Below are 26,572 nucleotides of genomic sequence, written 5' to 3' on the forward strand. Positions count from 1 at the left end.
GTATCTGAATGAGGCATTTTAGGAAGGCATGGTTGAGTCTTTACTTTTATAAAGAATATCTCTTCGGGTTTAAGACTTTAATCTTTGCAACTTTGCGAATCTTATATATGCACAAACATTGTAAGGCTCCAAAGACAAAGGAAAACATAAAATCTCATCATATGACACCTTTAATTATGACCAGATTATCAGTTGTGTTGTCTACCAGTCTTTCGTACCTGCTGTACTTACATATTCATGTGAATATGATACTCACTATTAATGTGAATACAGTTGTACATTTAAATTTCTAACTATATTCATGATTTATAGAGACCTATAGATACAATATAAAACTCAAATATGCAATCTCAAAGGTATTGCCAGCCACTATTGAAATAACCATTTAATGACTTATTTTCCACTCTCTTGTAACTTACTGAATATACACACAAGCCCAAGGATACAGATTACTTCATTTACTATCAATTTCTCTCTCCCTCCGCTGGAGGCTCCTGGTGAAATGACATTTTGATTATTTCCATAGCTGGATAAATAAAGTGCTAAATAAATGTTTCCTGTTTTCATTAGGCTTCTGTACAGAATATGGCTTGTTTCATCTCTTTGTTTTAAAGATTATATTTTCGCTATGCTATTCTTATATTGAGTTTAGCAAAATTTCCTCATGATCATTACCTCAGAGACCTTATAAAGAACATATTACCCTTCTGATTCATAAACTTACATCAGCTTGTGATGATATGCAGAACAAATCACAAGCTCAGCAGTCTCTTAATTTAGCTATAATTTAGCTATATGTAATGCATTTTTTCCTACAACATGAAGTGCTTGAAAATATATTCCTTATTTGAAACAATTCTTTGCTAAGACTAAGAAATAAGCAGACTCAAAATTAGACGACAATAAAAAATAGCAATCTTTATTTTTTCCAAATCTACAATAGTAAGATAAATCTTACCTTATACTACAACAAAATACAGTGGGTGTACAATATTCATAAAATAATCTGTTTTAATGTATAGAATATTTCTGGCCATTCGGGGCATAACATTGCTCAATATGGGTTGAATAGAACATTATAAGAGACTAGGATATGTGGTTTCCATTCATTATGGCTACAAAATAGCATGACTGACACCAATAATTTTCTGACACCCAGGACAGAGACAACCATGTCATTTTTCAAATGTTATGCAAATAATTAGGCAGCAGTGGGTGGGACTTAGGAACCTGAGGCAAGAATCTAAACTGTCCCCATTTTTAAGCAGTATGCATTAACTTTTGCTTAAAAAAAAACAAAACAAAAAACAAAAAACAAAAAACAAAAAAAAAACAATCTTTTAAAATGGAAATATAAGTAACAACTAAGTAAGTATATAAATGTTGTCCACATGGTCAGAATTTTTCCTTCAATAGAAAAATGGTTAGCATATGTCTCATATATTAAAAACAGCTGGCATATATTATTCATCTTCTCCCATATTATTCAAATATTAGCCCAGAAAATATTTTTACAATTTTGGACACTTGTCACAGAACAAAATGTATGAATTATCAAAAATGTTCTATCACCTATTTTGAAATGAGGAAAAAAAAAAAAAAAACACTTAATAAATGAATATGTTGAAATGCAACTTGTTTTGATATTTTGCTACTGTAAATAATGTAAAGACATCAATGCACTTTTAAATGTGCCTTAAGTGTCCAAAAATGTTTAGGGGTAACTGTATGGTTTTCACTGACAACATGAAATACATCTATCAACAAATCATGGTCACATGTATATTATAGAATATAGAGAACAGAATGGCTCAGGACTTGCTTTACTGAATACTGATAACTGAAAAAAAAAAAAAAAAAAAAGGTAAGTACAGGTGCTTTGGGTCACTGTGGTGCTATTCTGGAATTCTAAACATTTGACCTACAAAAGCCACACTGTAACATTCGGGTAACACAATGCTGTATATAAATACATAACCCTTTACAAATCCAAAAATGTTTTTTTAAAACAAAAAGAACATTTAATTTCACATAAGTATGACAAGGCCTTTACAATTAAAAAGCACAACAATAATTACAATGAAAAAATAAATGAACAATGTTTAAAAAAAAAATGCAAACATAGCACAAAGCACATGAGAATTTTATAGATCGGTAAAGATACCACACAGGGTAGAGTCACTACAACAAGGGGGATACTAAAACTGCATTATGTTTATACTCAGCTAAAATGTTATTCATACAACGCTTTAATCAGGATCAAAACTCTTGCCTGAAAGTGAGTGACTGCACAGTCAGAAGTTCTGTAATAAACCATAGATTTTTTTCCACTTTTCTTTGTTCCTTTATATTTTTAAATAGTGAAAAAGGTCATTTATTTGTGGTTTTATGCTCTAGAGACCCTTGTTTTATATTCAATAGCCATAAAGCCATAAAGTATGATTTTGTTCAAATTGCAATTTAACCACTTATTTGTTATGATAGAGAGCTTCAAGCATTATGGTATGTTGAACTTCTGACAGATGTCATTTTTTTCTGAGTTCTGAGCTGTTAATATAAATGAGAACACTGAAAAAACATAGTAACACATCTTTAATAAAACTCTCATTACAGAACATCACATTTTGCTACACGCATGAAGATTCATATTCAACAGATAGGAAATATTTTTGGTGTTATAAAACAACAGTCAACAGAGACAGCCAGGCAAAATGATGAAGGCAGAATGAACTGAGGAAGAGGTTGTTGAAAATTAAAGGATTAAAGGACAAAAAAGATAGATGGGTGGACTGATTGATGGATGGATGGATGAATGAATGGTCTACATCTCATGGGAGAGGACTTCATGCTCAAGTACGCCATTGGCGTTGATTGCTGACTGCCCGTTTGGATGCGTGTTATTCTCATTGAGTCTGCGTACGCGGTACATCTCATAATGGATGCTGCTTGTGATATCTTTGATGTTCTGCATATGAGTTCTAGAAAACAGAGAGAACACATATTGAAATATATTTAGTGACAAATGAACTGTAGTTTTGTTTATACAAACACTCTACAAAAAAACATAATTGTTGAATTGTTGAATACCTGATTAGCAGGTCCCGCAAGTAGGCAAACTCGCAGTGTGCGGTGTTCTCAACTGCAAAAAATAATAAAAAAAAAAAGATGATAATGTGGTTTTAGAAAGTAGTTCAGTCATGAAAAAAATAGATATATAAATAAATAAATAAACAAACAAACAAACAAAAAACATACTACTTTATCATATAACATTATTGTTTAAAAAGACTATAAAAAGTCTGTCACTGTATGTTGGTATAATTTGCTTTTGTGCTTGGTGTGGTAACATTTTATTGACACTAGATGGCAGTGCTGTAACACAGACAACACAGTATTTGCGCAGCAAAATTCTTAAAGTAACATCACATTTAAAACAGACCACTGGGAGAGTGAGCACAAGCAATGGAAATTAAATCTAATTTAAACTTGTTGCATTTGAGAATGGTAAATTATTAAAAATTATTTTATGTTGATCAGTTAAACACTAACATGTAAAGCTAAAAATTAGCAAATCTGTACTCCCATTGGTAATTGCATTGAATTTCCAGGAATTCGCAAGGAAAACTTTCACCTTGCATTGCTAACAGTCTTTGTCTGCTTTATTTGACTGCTCACTGCAAATCAATAACCTCCGGTCACAGAAAATCCCAGTCAGTGTGAATGGCACTTAACTTTTGTATATAACACACACAAAAGCATGCTAATAATAAGATTGCACTTACACTGCCACCATTCCTTACAGATGAATGCTAGACTGATTCTATTTTCAACCAAACTTTAACATCCCTCCTGTCCATGCAAGCTTGAGCTTTTCTTATTAATACTGGCCAGACTTTCTATGAGAAGGAATAGTTTGAATTCTCATTGGTATAGTGATTTATTCCTTATGCTCTCTATTCCTGCTGGGTGAATCAGGAACAGGAACTTGATTTGCTCTTGGCAGCAAGAATGAGAACCAGTTCCCATACCGTAGACACAAACACCACATAGAAATGTAAATTTGTGTTTTAGGGCTGTAAGTTTAGCAGTTACTTCCATCCTGTTTTTCTCATGTCATGTCTCATGTCTCAAGACACAAACAAATGCCAAGATTAAAGAAGCTATAAAACAAACACCTTTTTAATTTTGAACAAGACAATTTATATTTCTAAAACTGCATTAAAATGCAATATCAAAAAGCAAATTTACTATAATTATATTTATATTTATTTTCTGATGGTCTATGATAGGTGACAGTAAGATTTTTTAAAATGTTTTTTAAAGAAGTCTCTTCTGCTCACCAAGCCTGCTTTTATTTGATCAAAATGATAGCAAAAACAGTAACATTCTGAAATATTTTACTATTTAAAATAACTTTTCTATTTGAATATATTTTAAAATATAATTTATTCCTGGGATTTCAAAGCTGAATTTTTAGCGTCATTACTCCAGTCACATGGTCCTTAAGAAATCATTTTAACATTTTGTTTTTCTGCTTAAAAAACATGTATTATTATTATTATTATTATTATTATTATTATTATTATTATTCAGGTTTCTTTGATAAATAGAAAGTTCAGAAGAACAGCATTCATAAAATAGAAATCTTTTGTATCATATAAATCATCATTTATCATATAAATGTTTTTATCATCACTTTTGATCAAATTAAAGCATCCTTGCTAAATAAAAGTATTCATTTCTATAATTTAAAAATCTTTTTATTTCAGATAAATGCTGATAGTTGGATCTATTCATCAAAGAATCCTGAAAAAAATGTATTCAACTGTTTTAAATATTAACAATAATAATAATAATAATAATAATAATAGTTTCTCGAACAGCAAATCAGCATATTAAAATGATTTCTGAAGGATCATGTGACACTGAAGACTGGAGTAATGATGCTGAAATTTAGCTTTGATCACTGGAATAAAATACATTTTAATATATATTTAAATAGAAAGCAGTTGTTTTAAATAGTAAAAATATTTCACAATATTATTGCTTTTGCTGTATTTCGGATCAAATAAATGCAGGCTTGATGAGCAGAAGAGACTTCTTTAAAAAAACTTTATCTTAATCTTTATCTAAATCTTACTGTTCAAAAACTTTTGACTGCCACTGTATTTCCATTTGAAAAAAAAATGTGACATTAAAAAAACAACTGTATTAAAACATATTCAGTTAATAATGTGTTAACTCCATGGTGTCTAATAGATGTGTTGTGGCTCTTTTAAATATTTGACTCAGCTGTTTAAATCTGTTCAAATACAGTAAAACAATCAAAGCAATGTAGGATGATGTGGTCAGAAGTATATAAAATTCCTTACACACAACCAAATGTTTTTACAACAAAGCTCACTGCCAGAAAGGATGTGCAGATGTGATTTTGGGCAAGAAAAAAATAAGATTGAAGAAGACTGTTGTAAGAGAGGCTGAATGTTTGTGTGTGCACTACCTTCTACTGTCCCCCATCTTGTTTTTCTGCCCAGAAGTCTTTTTCCGTTGACCTGATATTCTTGATCGCTTCCCACCACAGCAAATGGGATCATCTCCTAAAACAGAGATTACATGAAAACCTTCAATATACAAAAACAACACTTGGAATTATAATATACTGTGCATTCAGGCAGAAACAAAAAACAAAAGCTCACTTCATGAACTGTAAGTCATGAACAAGCTCTTTTTAACACGTACTGCAGTAGGAGTGATTGAGTTGCAGACATAAAAATGACAAGTAGACATACCCTGATCTTCTCATTAATCATTCTGTCCTCTGCATCCTCATCAAACTCCTTTTGAGGATAGATGTCGATTTCATTGGCTCGCAAGTCCTCTCTTATCTGCACAAGCCAGAAAGAATCCAAGAAACAGGGTTCAGTTCCTCATTCATCTTTGGAAGACATGCATGAGAGTGTGTCCACAGAACATTAAGTCATTTAAAAAAATAATGTTGTTACTAACCTACATGACTGACTTCTATTAAACACAGAATAAATTTTAAAGAATGTACTGGTTGCCATTTTCCATGCAGTTAATGAGGACTGGAGCTATCAACCTTAAAACGGTGCAAAAGCAACTCAGAAATGGTCCATTCAATTCATATTGCAAGTAATCAGAAGCTATACAGTAATTTTGTGTTATGTACAGATGAAAATATCAAATTTTTTTCACAAAGTGAATTTGATAACTGAATTAGTCCCACTGGTGAACAAACCATTCAGACCCTTTTCATAAAATAATTATGAGCAGACATTGTTTGTTTTTAGTCAATTTGCAACTCAACAAACTGGATCCCAGTTTAATTTTAGTATATGCAAATGTGCACCCAATCCATTCTTCAGAACTTTTCCTTTTCTGTTCCACCAGAGAACGCAAGTCATAAGTTTGGACTACAAGTAAGTTTGGTGAGTAGAAGGATGATTTATTTAATTTTTGGGTAGACTTTTCCTTTAATGGCACATTCCACACTGTACATTAAGGGTCACCATGCTTTTCAGATGTCAGATTGAATAATCGTAACCCATATGACTTCAGACCTCTGGCAGTGAAGATTTAAACTAGCCATTGAAAACATAATGAAAAGAATAAAGCGAGAAAGCTTTTAGCCAGCAGGAGGCTTTAATGAATGATGACGAATCAAAACTACACTCTTCACAGAATGCACTCTGAGCCGGTGTTTGTTTTGATTATCTGCTTCCATGTGCGTGACGTCCTGTGGTGGACATCAAAGCAAATAAACCAGATAAATTCAGCAAGTCCACATCAATGTTCTCAAGGCTGAAAATAGTGTCACCCTACTCTCCTGTCAGGTCAAAGGCTGTATGAGGTGGAGGAAAAGGATCTAAGGATTGCTCGCTGACCACACAGCCAAACATAACAGTTGTGTACAAGCCTGAAGAGCTTCTAGAGCCTGGGGTTTGTTCTGTTTGGCAGGTGAAGCAAATGTTAGGAGGGAACGGTAGCTTGGACACCCACTGAGTTTCCTCTGGCAGCTTTTAGACAGGCAAAATCAATAGATGTTAAGCGAGGTGAAGTAAGACAGGGATAAAGTTGCCTTCACCCACTACGAGAGCATAAACCAAACATGTTCATTGAATAAAAACATGAAATAATAATACAAATTATTCATTGAGCTGAATCACTTCAATCAGTAGTTAATTACTTGGAAATTAGCATCTCTTCTCACTGCTGGACAGCCTGTTATTACTGTACATTAAAGGGTAAGTCACTGGTTCACATGTTCGTGCTGCTTTTATGGCAAACCTCCACATATTGTACCAACTCCAGCTGGCCACTGCTGGATCTATCCTGTGAACTGCCTCTACCAGCCTGTGAAGTTCTGCCAAGTTACAACTTAAGTTGAGGTCAAATAAAACACAAAGTGCTTCACCAGCCCCTGAACCCAAAAAAAGATTCAACACAAAATTACTCAACCAGATCCAGGGCTTTTCCTACATAATAAAGAATGTCCAAGCAGGATTAAAGATATTTTCCCACATCGATTCTACAAATTCTGGGTGGTTATAGAAATTACTTTCAAAACTAATGCATGAAGCACAGCTCACACAAAAGTTACTTTTAAACTAAGCAGTTTTCTGTTGGTCAACACAGTTTATCCACATGACCAACTTGTTATGAAATCTTGTTGCAAAATCTGTTGCAAAATCTGTGCAGGGAAATTTTTAGTCTTCAGACAAAATTCCCAAATGCATAGATTTCTATTGAAATGACAAGATTTCACCTACAAAAATTTGCAGAACAATGGTAAATGTGACTGAACCTTTACTATATCATGTATTTCAAAATACTAGAACACTAGCAACCTATCAACAGCTAGGAATAGAAGAGTATTGTATCAAATACAATATAAGCACATGTCTACGGTTTAGTCTATTACTATTATGCAGAAATTTATGAAATGCCATGAGAAATGCCCAGAAGGGAGCAGTTTTGCACCAATTCACACCATCGGGAAGGCGATTCCCACAGATATATACACAAAGAGATTCTCACAGACATTGTGTGATGGCAGTTTGTATTGAGGTTAAATGCTTGAAAAATTCTATCATTGTTCAACTGGTGTAGCCTCTGGATGAGAGAAGAAAAATGTCTTTTAGTTAATGGAAAACACGCCTGATGCTCGCAAATAAATTCTTTTGTGACCTTGGTGACTGATACAGACATCTCAAGATCTCAAGATCCAAAATCTTACAAGGTGAGGAATCGAAACGATCTAATAAAAGCTCTCATCATACGGTTGGAAGAGATTTATTATCCATTAGGGCTGCCCTCGACTAAAGATTTTTCTGGTCGACTAATAGTCGTTCATTTTAGACATTAGTCGACTAATCACACATTTATTAATACACCATTTATATAAATTATAATGAGCCTTTAATTGCCTACATACCAGTAGCCTAATAAGCGCTAAAGCACATGCATAAAGCTTGGCACAGCACACCGGCAGAAATAATGATTAAGAATGTGTCAGGGAAAAACAGTAAGGAGGCTGTATTAATATTTTAATAATGTATTGATACATTAGTGCTTTTTTGCTTTCAGCTGAAGACGACCACACTGACTCGTCATCTCTGCAGTGGACACACCTGCCTGCATGTTTCATATGGATTAAAAATCTGAGAATATTTGTTTTCCATTTGAATTGGTTCATTTGAAAGTAGACATTTCACTCTCTATAGATATGTTTTCATATCTGTAAGGCAAGTATACACACAGTTTCGAAGTTTCACGCTCAAGTTCAGAGAGACCGAGATTGGCAGAAAGCGCATCCTGTTTGCCTTTATTATTTTACAAATGCGAAATGTTTTGTTATTGTGAGGGCACACAAATAAATGTAGAGTCTTTACATATTCAAAAGATGTATTACTCTTATCTGTTTTACCAAAAATGACAGATTATTTTAAGAGCAAGTGACTGCAGTGGCGCCTCCATCTGTCTTGCTGTGAGCCACTATTCAGCTTCCACACTCCACAAAAGAGCACATTTTCCTAGGTTAACTTTTAATTGAGCGACCATGTAAAGTTGCTAATACTTACATATTTCATATATATATATATATATATATATATATATATATTATATTATATATAGCTATATTTGAAGTCGGTGAATGATGAGGTCACCGACTTCAAATTTGGATGTCCTGCCCGATGTACTGCTGTATTACCATAGACTAGCCATTAACAGTCTGTCCGCCACAGACTGCGTGACCTCGCCTGTGGAATTTTTTTTTTCTGTGACTAAGCAACTACTGCAATTTTGGATGACCAAGCCTCTTCTGGTTGACTTATAGTTAGTTGACTATTAAACCCTATCATCTCCAAGCTAAAAGATTAATTGCTCACCTTCTGTTTGAAGAAGTCCCTCTCCTCCAGGGTAAGTGTGTCTGCCTTGGCAATAACAGGAACGATGTTCACCACTTTACTTAGATGTCTCATAAACTCAATGTCAATTGGCCGCAAACTAAAACAGAGAAGACAGCAAAGTATTCAGACCCAAAGTAGATGAATTAAAAATCATCAAGAAAAGTGTTAGATAGATGGTCTCTATTCAGTGAAGTTCAAAACAATACAGTGTAACAGCTGCTTCAATCTTTAGTATCACACTCTAATACTGTAAAGTGCAGCACAAATAATCAAGTAGTTGAATTATGAACAATATGAACAATAATATTTTTTATTACAAAAATTAAAGTGTTAATAAAAGGAACCAGTGAAGAGTTCAGATGCAAAACCAGCTAAAAGCCATCTCGGTCAAAAATGAGATAATGATACTGAGTCATACGTCCATCAAATAGTTTTACTTCAAACTCGCTAAATTCCAGCCTCAGCCCAATCAGAAGTACCAGTACTTACATAGAAACCTATACAAATTAGCCAGAAAGAAATGCTAATTTTAAAGAAATACATCAGATGGATTCAGAGGCTTTTGCATCTCAACTCTTCAAATATATAGGGCTTTATTTTTCTTATGTGGATCTCATAAGGAGATTTAAACAGAGAGCATGAAAAAAAATGTTTTGGTCTGTCGTGAAAAGAAAATCATATGATTTTGGAACAACATGGGATAAGCAAATTATAATTAAATGCACTGTACATTTTTGGGTGAACAATACCCTTAAGGACATGTTGAACTTTCTTCAGTGCTTGTGACTTTGCATCACACAACTAGCCTGCATGTGTATTTAAGTCTGCTGGGTGGAGTGTTTATTTGGAGTGTGTACTGCATCCACAACCACAAGGCACAAACAAGCAACACTGACATCTTTAATGGCCAGACATCGGGTTCACTCAACTTGCATGACAAACTGCATTTTGCCTTTTTAACAAACTGGAATGAACATGCACAGAGACTCTTAGTCCCCAGGACAAAACAATGTCACAATCTGTGCTTACAAAACTGTCACATGGTGAGGACTGTAAAGCTACAGGGCAATGAATATTCTGCCTAGTGCTAAAACATGCAAAATATACACGTGCATACACAACGAGCCCTGCGAGGAATTACAAACATTGATGATTACATGTCTCTTTGAATATATAACGGTTACCTACACAGTGACACAATATAGTGCATTATAATATAGATAGTGAAAGCCCACAAAACTGAAACACATTTGAATATGCATAGGGAAATGCATCTAGTGTGCAACATTTGAATTATTATTAGAGGCTGCATCTGTGTGGCATACAGAAATGAATTTTCAGAATTGTACATTTTGTTTTATTTGTAATATAAATATTACATGTATAAATACATATGCATTTGTATTATATGTTACATATTTATTTGATAGAATTGTATTTCCCATAATGCTCAAATAAAATTGTTTTGTTGTTTTTTTTTTTTACCTATTTTGAGAGCCAACAAAATGTGAATTAAAATCACCTTTTTATTATTCCAATTCAAATTTCTCAATTTTACTTTGCTTTACTTTAGCTACTCATGTATATTTGAAAGGAAACTTAACACATCATCAGATGCACATGACTTGCACAAGCCCTGGCATGGGAAAAGCCAACTTGATATACCCCCATCTGTTGGTCTCAAAATTCTTTAAGAGAGGAAGGAGTCATCATTTGTGGTGGACACTTCTTGTTTTACTTCCTGTTTCCCACAAAACCACATGGAGATGCATGGATGACCTCATGGCAAATTTGCTGCCAGTGCTGAAATCTGGAATCAAAAACTAAAGGGTTTTTAGTTTGTTTCTCCTTTCTGAAAACATGATGGTTTAAAAGTAAAGAGCCAAATGCTGACACTGGTATTGTGGTCTTGAAACTTGTAAATACATCTAAATTAATACATCTAATATTACATGCTAGACCATCCTGCTGATACTTAACATTCTGGGATTTTTTTTTTTAAACATAGAACTTCCTCATTGTCAAATGATGGTACTGTATCCAACTGAAAAAAAACTGCACAGCTATATGTACATTAGCATTCTGCAAAAAAGGTTTTGTAAGAATTGCTGCCATGAGTTTGCATTTGGAAACTGTACAAGTAAGAACTGGACTATTTCTTAACATTTTTGCAATGCGCACGCTAGTGAGTTCCACTGTCAGAACAGTCTTAAAGGGATAGTTCACCCAAAAATTTAAATGTTGTCATAGTTTACTCACCTCCATCTTGTTCCAAACCTGTAAGAATTTCTTTCTTCTGTTGAACAAAAAAAGAAGATATTTTGATATAGGAATATAAGTAACCAAATATCCTTACCTATATAGGAATATAGGTAAGAATATAGGTAACCAAACAGCTGCTGGTCCCCACTGACTTCCATAGCATTCTTTCCATACTATGGAAGTCAAATGTTCGGTTACTAACATTACACAAAATATCTTTCTTTGTGTTTAACAGAAGAAAGAGAGACTTGTACAGAGTTGGAACAAACTTGAGGGTAAATGTAAATGACAGAATCTTCATTTTTGGGTGAACTATCACTTTAAATTTGCAAAAGAGTAAAATCATTCCACTAACGGCTTACCATCACCAATGGGCCCACTGCCCCTTTGGCTCCACCCATATTTCCGCCTATGCTCTTGAGTTGAATGGGGCTGTTTCCGAGATAAAATTTCAAATGGAGGAACTACAGTCTGTGTGCAGCTCATGTTATGTGACATGTGGTGAGACAAGCAGCTGTTCAGATATCTTACAAGCATGCAGCAGCTGCGAGACAGTGTCTAATAACAGTGCACATACACCAACACACACTTGTGGAGGAAATACCCTCTTTAAAAAAACTTAACCCTGCCCACCCCCCAACTTTTCGCTCTCCTGTGCAGACACTACACACACACACATATAGCTAGAAAATGAGAAAGCAAACAAAACCACTTACAGGACCACACAATATAATTTCCCCCTGGCCTCATTACACACACACATGCGCACACAAACAATGGCCAATTCTGATCGGATTGTGAAGCAACGGACTCCAATTCCGTGACTAACTACAGTAGTCAGCATTTGAAGTGGATTAAAACCTTTCATCAAAGTTGTCCTAAAACCAAAACGACACCTATTCTTGTCTTAGGACAACTTTGATGAACTTTTTTGATCCACTTCAAATGTTGACTACTGTATATTAATTACTATGAGTTTTATTTATTTATTTAGTTAATTAGTTAGTTAGCTGTGTTTACCATTTTCCCTAAATATAGTTAGCTTAACAGGTGGCCAATCAGTGTTGTCCAGGTTGCATTAAAATGGATTAGTATTTTATACTACCAATGCAGTTTCTAAAACGTTTTATACCTCTTGGATTGAATCATCCAAAGCAGATCACAATAAATGCAGTCTAAGCTATAAAATCAGAAGCTGAGAAAACTCAAAAAACTTCAGCTTCAAGTAAGAAACTATAAAAATTAGAGTTTTGAACTTTTTTTTTTTTTGACTTTTCATCAAACATAACATGCGTTTTCTAAACTCATAAATTATGTTTTTTACTTGAGGATGCAAAGTTTAATAAGCTTGCATTTTAAGTTAAGTTTAAGTTGCATTTTGAGCATTAATACTACATAATAGCGATGTAGACCTGTAGAATTTTCAGAGCTGTTGAACAAACTGAAAATGTTATATAGGTTGCATCCGAAAACCTAGGCAGCTGACATGCTGTCTCACTGCCTTATCAGGCAATGACTTTGCAGGCAGCGTTTTTGCACGAAGGCACCTCATGAAACTGATTTCAGACAGGGTTCTGAGGCAGCGTAACATTTTAATGATCTACAACAAAACAGAATGGCTTTTGGTGATAACCAAGCAAATATTTAATTATTACAATACTGCTTTCTCGCTAGAAATAACATCAAAAGTGCAAAAAGTTAGAAAAGTTATAAGTCAGAAAAATACATTTACACAAACTGACCACCAAACGCAACGTTCATCTTTATTTTTTTTAGCTCAACCATCATGGAACGGAACACACAGGATCCATGTTGCCTTCAAAAATCGATCAGGTGAAGGTATCTCATGAGACAGGAAGTGAAGCTAACTTTGGATTTGGACATGCCTTGATATCTTTCTACCTTGGAATGTGTTCTTCGAAAGCAGCATTTTTCAGTTTTTTGGATGCAGCCTTAGTTACTTCTATACACTCTATATACTCTTTGTAATGGAAGATGCTTCACAGAAAAGAATCACTCTAACGGTGACTTAAAATATAATGGCCCTCCCATTTAAGTAAACACAATGTAACAATAGCAAAAACAAAATGTAACGTGTGTGTGTGTGTGTGTCTCTCTCACCAGTGTCCAGTAGGAGGAATAAAATATATGCAGCAGTGGACTCGTGAGTCTGGAATTCTCTTCTTTCTGTCGATGTTGATCTCTTCCTGTAAATACTGTTCGTACTGTGCATTAATGAACTTCATGATGGGCTGCCAGCTACAAACAGATAAACAGACAGACAGGGAGACACCAGGAAACACATCAGATATAACAAGATCACAGGTAATCAAATAATTAGTTGATTGATGGTTGGTGTAAAATTGACACTGACCAGTTCTCATTGTTTATCTGATCTCCGAAACCTGGAGTGTCAATGACAGTCAGCTTCATTCTCACTCCTTTCTCCTCAATATCTGTATAAAAGTTTGAAGAGGTGAATATACATCATGGATAACTAAATTTATGAGAAGTATTAAAATACGACTTATCACTCAATAGACAAGCAGGTGTTAGTTTAATTTTTAGTTCTGTAAACCTTTATACCATGACTGATGGTCTTGATTTCGATAGTCTTGGGAATTCGCTCTTCTTCCGTTGTCATCACAGATCTGCGACTCACTTTAGATTTAAAAAGTGTGTTCATCAACGTGGATTTACCCAGACCACTCTGACCTATACAAAGAAAGAAAAAAAAACACATTAAAAAAAAAAAAAAAAAACTGGCACTGGGAATGCTGATAAAATACATTTTTTCCTTTAAATTATATGGAGAAAATTACACAATTATCCCTAGAATGCATGAACCAAAAAACCTGCCAGAATGCATAAAGTGGGTCATACTGGTTTTCTTCAAAAAATAGGTGTGCTGTTAATAAAATTAATAAAGGAATTGATGATACATAAATGTTTTAATATATTAAACATATTTGTTTACTTACTTTGCATACTGTATATACATTACAATAGATTTAATGTATTTTTTTCTGAGCTAATTATCAGGACTACTATAAAAGTGTGTCGTGGTCTAAACATCTCACTAGATAATGTGAGAATGAATTTTGCAAACAAGGATACCAGAATCTTGGAATCTTGGTGGAAGTAGTACATCATCTGGGTACTTTTCGCCTATACCTTAACTTAATTTCATGTACTGAATTTTCCCTACTACAGTGTTTCTCAACTCTGACCCTCAGGCTTCACTGTCTGGCAGAGGTCAGCTCCAACCCAAAATAAACACACCTGAACAAGCAAATCAAGGTCTTCAGGATTACTAAAAGATGATTGGCAGGTGAATTTGATCAGGGTTGGAGCTACTCTGCAGGACAGACCTTGGCCTGCTATACAATATTTGACCACTGGGCTGATGTCTGAGACAAATTCTTCATTTAGTGCAAAAGTAATCATACCCTGTCAGAGCAATTTGAACACATTTTGCAGTTTTTTTTTTTTTTTGTTTTTTTTTTAACATCTCACACCATGAGCAGAGCTTATGACATCTCACACTAAGACATCGCTATTAAACAGTTCAGCAACAAAAAAAGAAGCCTGCATTCGAGACTATTCTGTTGCACTAGATCTAGCTGTCTTTAAATGCATTCAAAATGAACAACCCTGATTCACAGGCGTTTAAGTAAACAAACTAACAACCATATACTGATTGGTGTAAATATGGCAATGTGTTTATATGTGAGAGACTGTGAGAAGCATCTTCATTCCTGTATGTTGCTTTGACCCAACACCTGCCCCCTGGTTCATTCAATGACCGTGCACACACAAACACACACACACACATGTATCATAATGGGGGCATTCCATAGGATTAATAGTTTTTCTACTGTACAAATGTTATGTCCCCTAAATATAACCCTACCCCTCACAGACAGCTTTCTGCATTTTTCAAAACACTTCATTCTGTATGATTTATAAGCCTGTTTTCTCATGTGAACCTAAAAAAAATGTCCCCACAAGGTCACAATTTACTGGTACTACTACACTTATGGGGACATCTGATCCCCATAATGTAGTGAATACCAGTACAAACACACATACACACATACACACATACTTCTCTCATCATACTGTGGACTATAAAAGAGCCAGTGTTTCTAGAGGAGGTTCATGGGAGCAGCTTGTTGGATCTCACAATGACATCCATGATAAAGCAAGAACAAAGGTTGCAGCTGGAATCAGTTGAGTGGAGTAGCCAGGCAGATGCTCTCACTGCAGAAAGCATTAACCATGTCCGATTGAACATTTTGGCATGTATGTAAGTAACTGAAAAACCATCCACTATCAAATCCCTGCAGGCAACCTCCAACTTATACATGTTTGCACAAGTTTGGTGAAGTTTAAATTTAAAAAAGCTGGTATAAGGTAATTGGAGGATTATAGTGTGACAACAAACTTCAGAAAACACTCAAAATCACTCATCAATTGCCAAAAGATCAACCCATGAACAAGCCTTAAATATTTTCATAAAGCTCTTACATATCCATTTGCCAAAGCATTAGATGAAAACAAACATTAACATGTTCATTCAGAGACACAAAAGCATTTGTCTCAGTTCATAAGTCATAAAAGCAAAAGACATCCAGTGCTATCAAGAAACAATCCTTCTATGACTCTGCAAGTAGCTACAGGTTCTATGTTTAGATTTAGACATTGCCAAGAAAAAAAATATATAGATATATATTCTGCTAGAGAATATATCAGTCTCCAGAAAGATATTGGAACCAAGGAATCTGGAACCAAGGTCATGATGATCAGTCAGTTGGGGTCATTCAGGGCATTTGTATTGTACCACAAGATGAAAAACTGTTCGTCTAGTGCTGGGTGGTGTTGCCTGCTGATTGAAGATCAGCAGCTTAGAAGGATAGCTTACCCACCCAAAAAAGAATTGCTCACCCAAAAATGAAAATTCTCTCATTAATTACTAGGGATGTGACGAGATCTCGTGGCAGGAGATCTCGCGAGATCCGATGTGTCTCGGGAGATCTCGTGACAATATCCTCCCAAAACATTTTGCTGTGTTTACATTAAAGCTGCACTATTAATCCTTAAAATATCGAGGTGCCGATTCAAACACCCACGCGATCTTATTCCTGAATGACAACGATTTAGCTATGTCTGTTACGACTGTTTCACATCGCGAGTGTCAGTGGAGCGTGAGAAGCACGTTTTGTCGCTGCCTATGTTAATGAATCAGAGGGTCGGGGTAAATGTGAACGCAGAAAGAGTCTTTTCAACCACATTATAATCATTATTTCTGTGTTACAGACATTTAAATAATAGAGGTACTGGGATAAAAGTTTATAGTTTGGGTATAAACACTTATTGTCTACAGTAGCGATCAAAACGAAAGTATCTTAAGACGTGTATGTATTGTAACGCTTATCCTCTTCCGCCAGGAGGTGGCGACAACTGCCCGTTTAAAACATGTCATTGAATCATTCAGGAGATTTCAATAGTCAAACAAGTCTTAATGAAGTGAGACACTGACTCCTTCATTGAATGTTTTTTTTGTTTGTTTGTTTAAATGAATATATGTTTTTAAAAGACTTAAGCAATAAACAGTTTGTCAGAACCACTAGTAAATTACGTTATTTTGTTTAGTTTTCTTATCTTTTTTTTCTCCAGAATCGTGAGAGAATCGTGATCTCCAATTTATTAAAAACAACTAGGATTCTCAATTTATCCAGAATCATGAAGCTCTTGTTTAAATGTTGTTTATTACTGAAGTTTAATTTCATCAAGTTCAAAATGCACCTTAATTTTTTTGCATTTTGTCTTTTTCAGTTGAATAAAAGACTACTTTCCCTATATATTTCATCACTGAGGATTTCTTAAGAAAAGTTGAAAAATCTCGTCTCGTCTCATTTTCGTGAACCCAGTCTCGTGTCTGTCTCGTCTCGTGGGATAAGTGTCTCGTCACACCCCTATTAATTACTCGCCCTCATATCGTTCCAAACTGGTAAGACCTTCGTTCATCTTTGGAACACAAATTAAGATTATTTTTGATGAAATCTAAGAGCTCTCTACCCCTCCATAGACGGCAAGAGAACTACCACGTTCAAGGTCCAGAAAGATACCAAGGACATTGACAAAATAGTCTATGTGACATCAGTGGTTCAACCTACAAGAATACTTTTTATGTGCAAAAACTGAAAAAACAACAATTCTTCTCCACCACATCACCCTAGCACCATTTGGGAAAGTACCACGACGCATATGCGTGCTTTAATCTGCATATCATCAACGCATGTGTGTGATGCTGCTGATGGAGAACACGCATGTGGTGCGCCTTATTTATGTTCAGAGGAAAGCATGCGCATGCGTTGTGGTACTCTCCAAAATGGCGCTGAGTTGACAGGGAGTTAAATAAAGTTATTTTAGTTTTCATATACAACTAAAAATATTCTCATAGCTTCATAAAATTACAGTTGAACCACCGATGTCACAGTATTTTGTGGATGTTTTTTGTACCTTTCTGGACTTCGAATGTGGTAAGACACTTGCTGTTTATGGAGGGTCAGAGAGCTCTTGGATTTCATCAGAAATATCCTAATTTGCATACCGAAGGCGAACAAAGGTCTTACGGGTTTGGAACGACATGAGGGTGAGTAACTAATAATGGAATTAAAATTTTTGGGTGAATTATCCCTTTAAGGGCTGTGGGTTCAAACAGATCTGTCTGAATTCAAGATGTAATGGCAATGACTGAAAACCTTACTGCTCACTAAAAACAGTATGATATAAAGTATAAACTTTCAAAAAAAGAGAGGTGTAAGAGTAATTGTATATAGTATTATGTTTTATGGATATATGCAATTTAGTTTTGTTCACCTATTACTATTGCTTATAGCAAGGCCTTTAAGTAAACAGCTTGCAAAAGCACTTAGGCATAAGAATAAGAATGACAGCACACATCTGTAACTGCACACCGAAACCTCTACTTACCCACTACCATGATGTTAAACTCAAAGCCTTGTTTCATGGCTTTCCTCCTCATCTGTTCCAAAATGGCATCGATGCCCACATAGCCAAATTCGCTGTTCGTCTTCTCATTCCGTGCCACAGGCGTTTTTCCTACATCTGCCATATTGCCGTAAAAACTTGTAATGACCTCTGGCCCTAATTAAATTATGAGATACAAAAAAAGAGAGACAGCCAGTTAGCATTTTCAGTGTATATGGCAACAAATGTTCTAAACATTTTTGCATGTGAAATTTTCAGTTACATGATTAGAGTCATAGCTTTACTAGTTAACTAACCCAATCAGCAAGTTCAGTTTGTGTAAAAGTCACATGATGCAAATTTTGCAGTCCTGCAGTAAATGTTTACCTTTACAAATTACTAGTTGCATTGAAGTTATGCCAATTATTTATGAGTCAAACTATATTGCATTGAAATATTTCTGAAGAGAGAACACATGGAACACATGGAAATAAAGTAGGGCAGAAAACCCACAACAGTTATGGGGTTACCTCAGATTAACAACACACATGTGAACATAAAAGCAACCCAACGATTATTTTCATAATTTTCTAAATCACCATTATATCATCAGTTTTAACAAGCTCTTAATTCCTTAAACCACTAGAGCAAACTAAATTCTCCTCAAATAATGAATTTATCAAAAGATACAAAAATGCCAAAACATAAATCAAATGTTAACCACAACCTTACCCAAAAGACGTATTCAGTCTGCAAAGTTGTTGAATTTGATGATTCAGTAACTTGAAAAATGCGTGTCTGACAAAAAGCAAGTGACACACAACTCAATATGTGAAAGTGGGAGGGGACAAGGTAGCTGCTTTTCCTTTTTTAACGACTAAATGTGGCTTCCTCTTTTCATAGAACGTCTAGACACTTGCGCAAACTTCAAACAAAAAGATACGGCAGTGGAGTTTTCATAAATAAATGAGTAACGTAAATCAATATAATAAATAATATCCTATATCCAGAAGATAAGTCAGGGTGAATTCACTTAACAGCAAAAAAGCATAGGCATGTACAAACATAACTTTTTAGTTATGAAACACACTATTGCTTCATCAGTTGCCTGAGGTGGAAACTATGAAATCCTGAACTGTGACTGATCCAAAATAGTCTATGCTGTATGTTACACATTTGTGCATATCATACTTGATTTAGTGTAAGGAGAAGGGTTCAATAAAGCACAAAACTGAGACTGTAGCCAAATATGAGGAACATTTTTTTTCTTTTATATGTTTCAAATATTCTGTATTATTTCACTCCTGTGCTTTTAGGTACAAAGTCAAGTCAAAACTATCAGTCAGACAAATACAAAACTGTTTTGCACATGTTCCTCTGTAGCTGATGTACAGTATCACAGATTTTAGAAAACCGTTTCCTGTCAGGCACACACACCATTTTACACAGCCTTTTCTGAGAAAACAGCCCAAAAATACTTCAGCCCAAAACACTAGACAACTACCAGCAGACATGGTTTGGCTAGAATGTAACCTATGCCATTTAATGCTATTTAAGTGTGGAACAGAGAATAAGCAAACTAAACTTGCTGTGTGCATGAACCTTAAGTTGCTCTGTCTTACTCATTATTTAAATTAGAAACTTTCACTTTTCACTTTCAAACACCATAACAGTCACCATAATGTGACTACTGTGGGGTCTCTCACACTATATACTGTGATCTTATTTTTGACTTGTATCCTAAATAATCATAGTTTTAAACCCCTCACTGTAAATGTGCTATTTACTATCTATAATATGTTGGCCCACCTAATCAGAAAAAGCACCTTACATCTTTTAAAAGTTAACCTTACCAGGCATACGCACTATAAACAGCTCCCGAGGCAGCTGTGAAGTTTGATTATCAGAACTCAATTCACTCATCACAAATGATTGCGACTTAGAGGCCATGAAACATATCGACATCACAAGAGGCAAAAGAAGAATCAGGAAAACCACACCCCCCATGCTCCGTCCTAAACAACAGACTCCGCCTTCACCTCAGCCTCTGGCTCCAAACACTTTATGATTAATGCAGTCTTTCAGTTTGTGTGGATTTTTGGCAAAAACTCCTTAAAGCCAATTAAAATAAAATGATGGGTCTAGGTAAACCTAACCCATCAACGAGCTTCACCACTGAAGCCTAGAACTTTCCATTCGCCTCAGAGAAGCCTCATGGTTTACTGTGACCTATATTTTTCATATGTTAACCTAACAGTCAATCACATGTGAAATCCACACTTCAACCTTGAGTAAACCACAGTTCTTTAATGCTAAAGTGGAATGTTAGTCGAGCCAATTTGGAGCCAGAAAGGGTGAGGTTCTACACATTGAATTACAATATTAAGTGTGAAGGCGTTGTGTTTATTGCACGCATAGGTTATGTGTACTGATATATGCATACAGAAAAGAGAAATAAAATCTACCATGTAAGCAGCATGTTCAGAGTACGCTAAATAGTCATTATCTAAACTAGGACAAGACTTGATTTTTGCTGGCCTGGTGGGTGGAACAGATCACAACGTGTGTGCATGTTAATTACGGTTTCATACACAGACTACAACAAGCATTTGTGCCATTGATTACATGACTGCCCCTTCTGCCCCTTCTGCCAACACCTGTTGTGTGCCATCTGCTAAGAAACAAAATGAGGCGTGAATTGGAAAGAGGGCCGTGACACAGAGACACAACCTATTTTTTAAACATACATCTTTCTAAACTAGTTCCCCATTTGGTTATGTGCGTTACACTCTGTTTAAAATGCAAAGTGCTAAGTTTCACATCATAGTCCAAAAACGATGGATTTTCCAGAGCAGTAATTCTTAAACTCTCTAGGCACTTTTCAGTATTGTGGAAACAGAAATCTCTAAATAACTGTTACCAATGTATACATAATGCCATATTTTGAATAACGCCAACATTCCTGTACTTCAGATAAATGATAATGCTGTAAAAGCCTCATCAGTCCTCATTTACCCTTTGTAGATCTTTATAAAAGAGCCCTTTTATCTAAAAACAGATTTAAAATTCACAATCCTTTTCAAACAAATATCTAGAAAACTAAACTACAGCATTATTATGCAAGTTAAAGATGTTATCCTAAGACTCAAATCTCATCAATAAGCTCTAAGCATGACATACTATATGCGGATTTTAACTCCACAAAAGATGAATGCATTAAAACAATGAAAGAGGCTTCTTAAAATGGGACATAATTTTGTATACAAAAACTCTCATGGACCTGAATAAACATGCATGTCTATGGGATTTATATATGGTAAAGAAAAGGGAGATAATGCAAAATACGCTTTGTTTCATATAGACCACAAAATGTGGTCCAGACAAACAAACAAAAAAAAAATCTACAACAGAACATATTTAAAGCCAGAAGTGATGTGGTGATGACCAGGATTTCCTGAGCGGATCAGACCCTGTCTATGTCACAGGCAACACGGAGATCTATGCATGATCAGCCCACTCTGTGGAACCTAATGAGGCCAGTTTTAAAAACTAAACCCTCCTTGCAGCAAAAAATACACATCAGTTCTGAAAAGATGTAGGTTCAGTGGCAGTTATCCTGTCTCTCATGCAAAGTCTGTGGCCTATATTTTTCACTAGCATGTGTCAGTGTTCTAACAAACAGGAAATAGGGGTTACCGCTGAAGTGTGTCCCTGCACACACACATGCAGGCAAATGTACATGCATACAGCTATTGTAAATGTCACATTTATGTTACTATAATTTCTTCTCTCAGAGTTTATACTGTTATACATACATTATATATATATATATTTTTTTTTAAACATAACATTACATATTTCATTCATAACATTAAACTACTATATTATATTTATTAAAATTAATTATACACTTTTTATGTCAAAAAAGAGGCACATTTATTATTCATTCTAAGTAGCAACCCTGAACAGTTGACCATGCTTATAATTTTGTGTTTTGCAGCTTGGTCAAGGACTACGATATGTATTTCATCAGGTACATCTAGAAGTATGACTGAGTTTGTCCTCTCTAAAAATTACAACATTTAGAGAACCACAGAATCCCCAACTATAGGCCAGTATTCCACAGGCCTCAGTTTTCCAATGAGTTCTCCAAGACATCAAGAACTCTCTCCCCCTGTATCCAAAATTTGACTTGGTTGATTTCCTGTTTTCACTTTAAGAACTCAAGAGGTTGTGTGTCCCCCTTCTGAAGCTGATCCAACCCTGTACAGAAACCATTTATCCACAGAAAAGCAAGGCAAACACTGATGCAAGGCCATCTAACAATTCATTCCTCACAGGCAACATACAATTTAATTCTGTCTTCATTCTGAGCCAGAACAGTTGGGAATTTGCCCATGTTTAGTGGTCTGTGGTATACTGGCCTCTGTAACTGGACTTTGGTCTGGCAACAGACATTCAAAGTCAGGAGTACGCCAAATGGAAAACGTTTGTACAACTAACAATTAGTGTCAACAGCCAATGAAGCCTAGTATACCTGACAGTTGCCCTAAATGTGTTGCTAAACGTGTCTCGGTTACACTAGTCTAGGAATGTAAATGCTGCTAAGGCTGTTCATACATAAAAGAATGACAAAATTAAAAAAGAGTGAAGTGATACAGCCTTATTTGATGGTTAATGGAAAACTAAAAGACTATATGGCATATCAGGAAACTCCCAACAGAGTGACAAAAATGTATCATGGTTCAGTGATATTATATGGCTACAAAAATAAGTGCAAGGAAAGTCAGGCAGAACTAATTCTGAATTATCTGTTGCACATCTGAAACACATGCTCCAAATGAAAAAAATTCATTTGGATCAGGAAGAACTTGAAGGACGAACCGGTCATAAAGTTTTACTCTCTTTGACTGAAGCAGATATATGGAGCTTTGAGTTACATGGAGCATTTCTAGAAACTTCACAAAAAAAAAAAAAAAAAAAAAAAAAAAAAAAAGAAAACAGCACTTGGAAGATACGGATGAGTCTCACATGTTCACCAGATGCATCAAACAAAAGAACGAAACATTGACCTGGAGTTTCATTAGAACAGAAAATCATGAAGAACTGTCATCATAATTTTTTATTTCTCATGAATTGGAGATTTGTGAGGATATTTGGATTGAAGCCCTCCAAGTCGTGTCTATAAGTCAATGACAAGTAAAACACAGATTTCATTAATCTAAAACTAGATTAAATAAAATGGGAGTTTTTCAACATATCCTAACTGTCCTGAACCGGTGTGCACAGAGTATGCATGTGCATCGCAGAGCTAGATAAGATGAGAATTTGTGGTTAAAAAGTGTATTAACAAAAAAAAAAAAAAAAAAAAAAGTGTATACATTTTTTTTTTTTTTTTTAGAAAATTAATGATCATTTCACTAGATAAGACCCTTCTTCCTAATCTGGGATTGTTTAGAGCCTTGTGAAGCTGCATTTAAACTGCATTTTGAAAGTTCAAACTCGCGGGCACCATAGAAGTCCACTACACTGTAAAAAATAATAAAATAGCTTAAAATAATTTGTTACCCTGCTACCTTAAAATTTTAGACAACTAAAATAAGTTTAGTCAACCTGAAATGTTAAGTTGTACTAAGTAACAATATTTGTGTTGCTAAACTTAACAGATGGCTAAGTAACCCAGCTGCCTTAAAATGTTAAGTTAAATCAACTCAAATATCTAAGTTGTCACTTAGTATAATTTAACATTTCAAAATGAATAAACTTTTTTTAAATTGACTGAATTTAAAATTTTAAGGCAGCCAGGTTACAAATTATTTTAAGTTGACTCAACAAATTGTTTTTTACAGTGTATATGGAGAAAATTCCTGGAATGTTTTCCTCAAAAAACATATATTTTTAAAAAAATGCCTTTTTTTTTTTTGCAATAAATCCATTAGGGGTCTACGCACACTTTTCTTTTTAGAGAAAGTATAAGTTATGTAAAGAGATGGCATATGTGCAATCAAATTTATAAACTCTTGTTAAGATTAATGTTTTAAATATACAATTTTGAACACAGAAATATTAAATGATTTTAATAACTAAAGAAGATAAAAATGAACTAATACTGCCAGTAGGTGGCGGTAAGTGACTGATTTAATTTCTGAATCATGTCATTCATTTGATTCGTTCGAACGTCTGATTAATTCAGGAATAAAGCAAGTGACTCTTTTTATGAATGGGTAATTGATTCATTGACTCACTAGAAACGCACGTTTATTCGTAAACCAAACACCGCTGTGTTTGAGGAAGTTGTGACTTTGTTTCAAACTATTTTTGACGATGAAACAGAGCAAAATCAGGCAATAGTGTTATAGTCAGACAATGTAAGTCACTTAATACTAACTTCTTATTTAACTGTTGTATTAAATCAATATCTCACTTACAAACTCCCTTAAAAATCATTAAAAGCTGTCACTCATCTTAGTTCATCACGATCTCACAAAATTATAATCAACGAAATACAATTCAATCTCTTATTTACACTCTCTCTATACTTTATGAAAGGATTCGGCAGATATGTCTGTGACAACGTTGAAAACTAGGATGCGTGGTGTATTCAAAGCGCCGCCTTTACTGTTTACAATGCGTGAAATGGTGCGCTCTGATTGGCTGCGCGGATGTATTGCATTTTGAAGAGAAGGGAGACTGGCGTCTGTCGCGGTTTGGAAAAAAAGGGGAGAAAACATGACAGAATAACACGGCGGATCGCATTTTGCGTAAAATTAAAAACGCAAAAAAAAATTGCCTTTTCAATACCGACCAGATACAATACTGATTTTATCAGGAACTAAATTTTGTAAAAAATGGCGTTTATCGCGTTTTGGAACCAAACTCTTCATATATATATATGAATGTATACGATGAGATATATATATATATATATATGAAACGTTAAGATGCAAAAGCCTCTAAATTCATCGTAATCTCGTAATCATAGCAGAACCAATATAAGTGCTATTCATCACCTATCTTTAAAGGTGCTATAAAATACCTTTGTCAAATGGTGCTATGTAGATCCATAAGAGGAACCCCATTCTTCTCCTTAGGTTTTAGATATGTTAATCCACTCTGAATGTTTGCTCTGAATGGGAATTTACCACAATGGCAAAGGCTGTTTTGAATTACTTTATGCTTTTCTAAAGTCAAAATGTCTTGTGTGGGGGCCTTGGAATATTTTCTTATAGGTGGGCCTTGAGGCAAAAAGGCTGAGTACCACATTATCTTCAGGAAATACACTATTTTAATGTTGTTTTTAGTCCTTTCCCCAACTAAACTAAGACACTAAGGGTGTGTACACATTTGTCATGTTTGGTTCGATTAAAACAAACCCTGGTGCGACTGCTCTGTTAGTTCATTTAAGTGTGAACCCTGGTGCGCACCAAACTAGTGGACCGAGACCGCTAAAAAGATGGGTCTCGCTCCGCTTCCAAATTAACTGTGGTGCAGTTCGAATGAAATATGAATGCAACACAGACCAAATACTACTAAACGAACCAAAAACAAGAAGTAATGACAAGATGCGACACTATAGGAACAAGAGGTGTATCCAAAACAAAATGAGCAGAGGGCAAACATGGAGCAACGAGTAGGTAAAATGCCTTTTATGAGCTCTTTATGAGTTTGCAGGTGGTGAAAATCATAAACACACAATGAGCGCGCTTAGTCCAGCAGATGGCATTAGGTGTAGTCGACTTAATGCACCTTTTCACTTAATTCACCTTTCATCTGGAGTGTTCGATGAGTTCCCTCATGAAATATTGAAACCATGCATCAAACACTGCCAATGCACAACCATGTCAAACCCCAGAGAAGATACTCTACAGACCAAACCAAGAGGT

At 35.0% G+C, this 26,572-nt stretch overlaps 1 protein-coding gene across 4 annotated transcripts in view; it reads right to left on the reverse strand.

Annotated features, from left to right (window-relative positions):
- Nucleotides 1–905: 905 nt before the first annotated feature.
- Nucleotides 906–26,572, reverse strand: part of septin9b (septin 9b) — a 78,044-nt gene continuing 52,377 nt past the window's right edge. For 3 of the 4 annotated variants that reach the window (XM_051112113.1, XM_051112114.1, XM_051112115.1), the window contains 9 exons: nucleotides 18,693–18,866; nucleotides 14,280–14,408; nucleotides 14,068–14,149; nucleotides 13,815–13,952; nucleotides 9,411–9,528; nucleotides 5,790–5,885; nucleotides 5,501–5,597; nucleotides 3,088–3,139; nucleotides 906–2,978 (listed from right to left, as the gene is read on the reverse strand). In XM_051112113.1, the coding sequence (XP_050968070.1) occupies nucleotides 2,822–2,978; nucleotides 3,088–3,139; nucleotides 5,501–5,597; nucleotides 5,790–5,885; nucleotides 9,411–9,528; nucleotides 13,815–13,952; nucleotides 14,068–14,149; nucleotides 14,280–14,408; nucleotides 18,693–18,866 (1,043 nt within the window). In that variant the 3' untranslated portion in view covers nucleotides 906–2,821. Of the gene's footprint in view, nucleotides 2,979–3,087; nucleotides 3,140–5,500; nucleotides 5,598–5,789; nucleotides 5,886–9,410; nucleotides 9,529–13,814; nucleotides 13,953–14,067; nucleotides 14,150–14,279; nucleotides 14,409–18,692; nucleotides 18,867–19,421; nucleotides 19,534–26,572 lie in introns of those variants that run through there. The other variant, XM_051112116.1, reaches the window with a different exon arrangement.

This window comes from Labeo rohita, chromosome 6, assembly GCF_022985175.1.
Source record: "Labeo rohita strain BAU-BD-2019 chromosome 6, IGBB_LRoh.1.0, whole genome shotgun sequence".
NCBI lineage: Eukaryota > Metazoa > Chordata > Actinopteri > Cypriniformes > Cyprinidae > Labeo > Labeo rohita.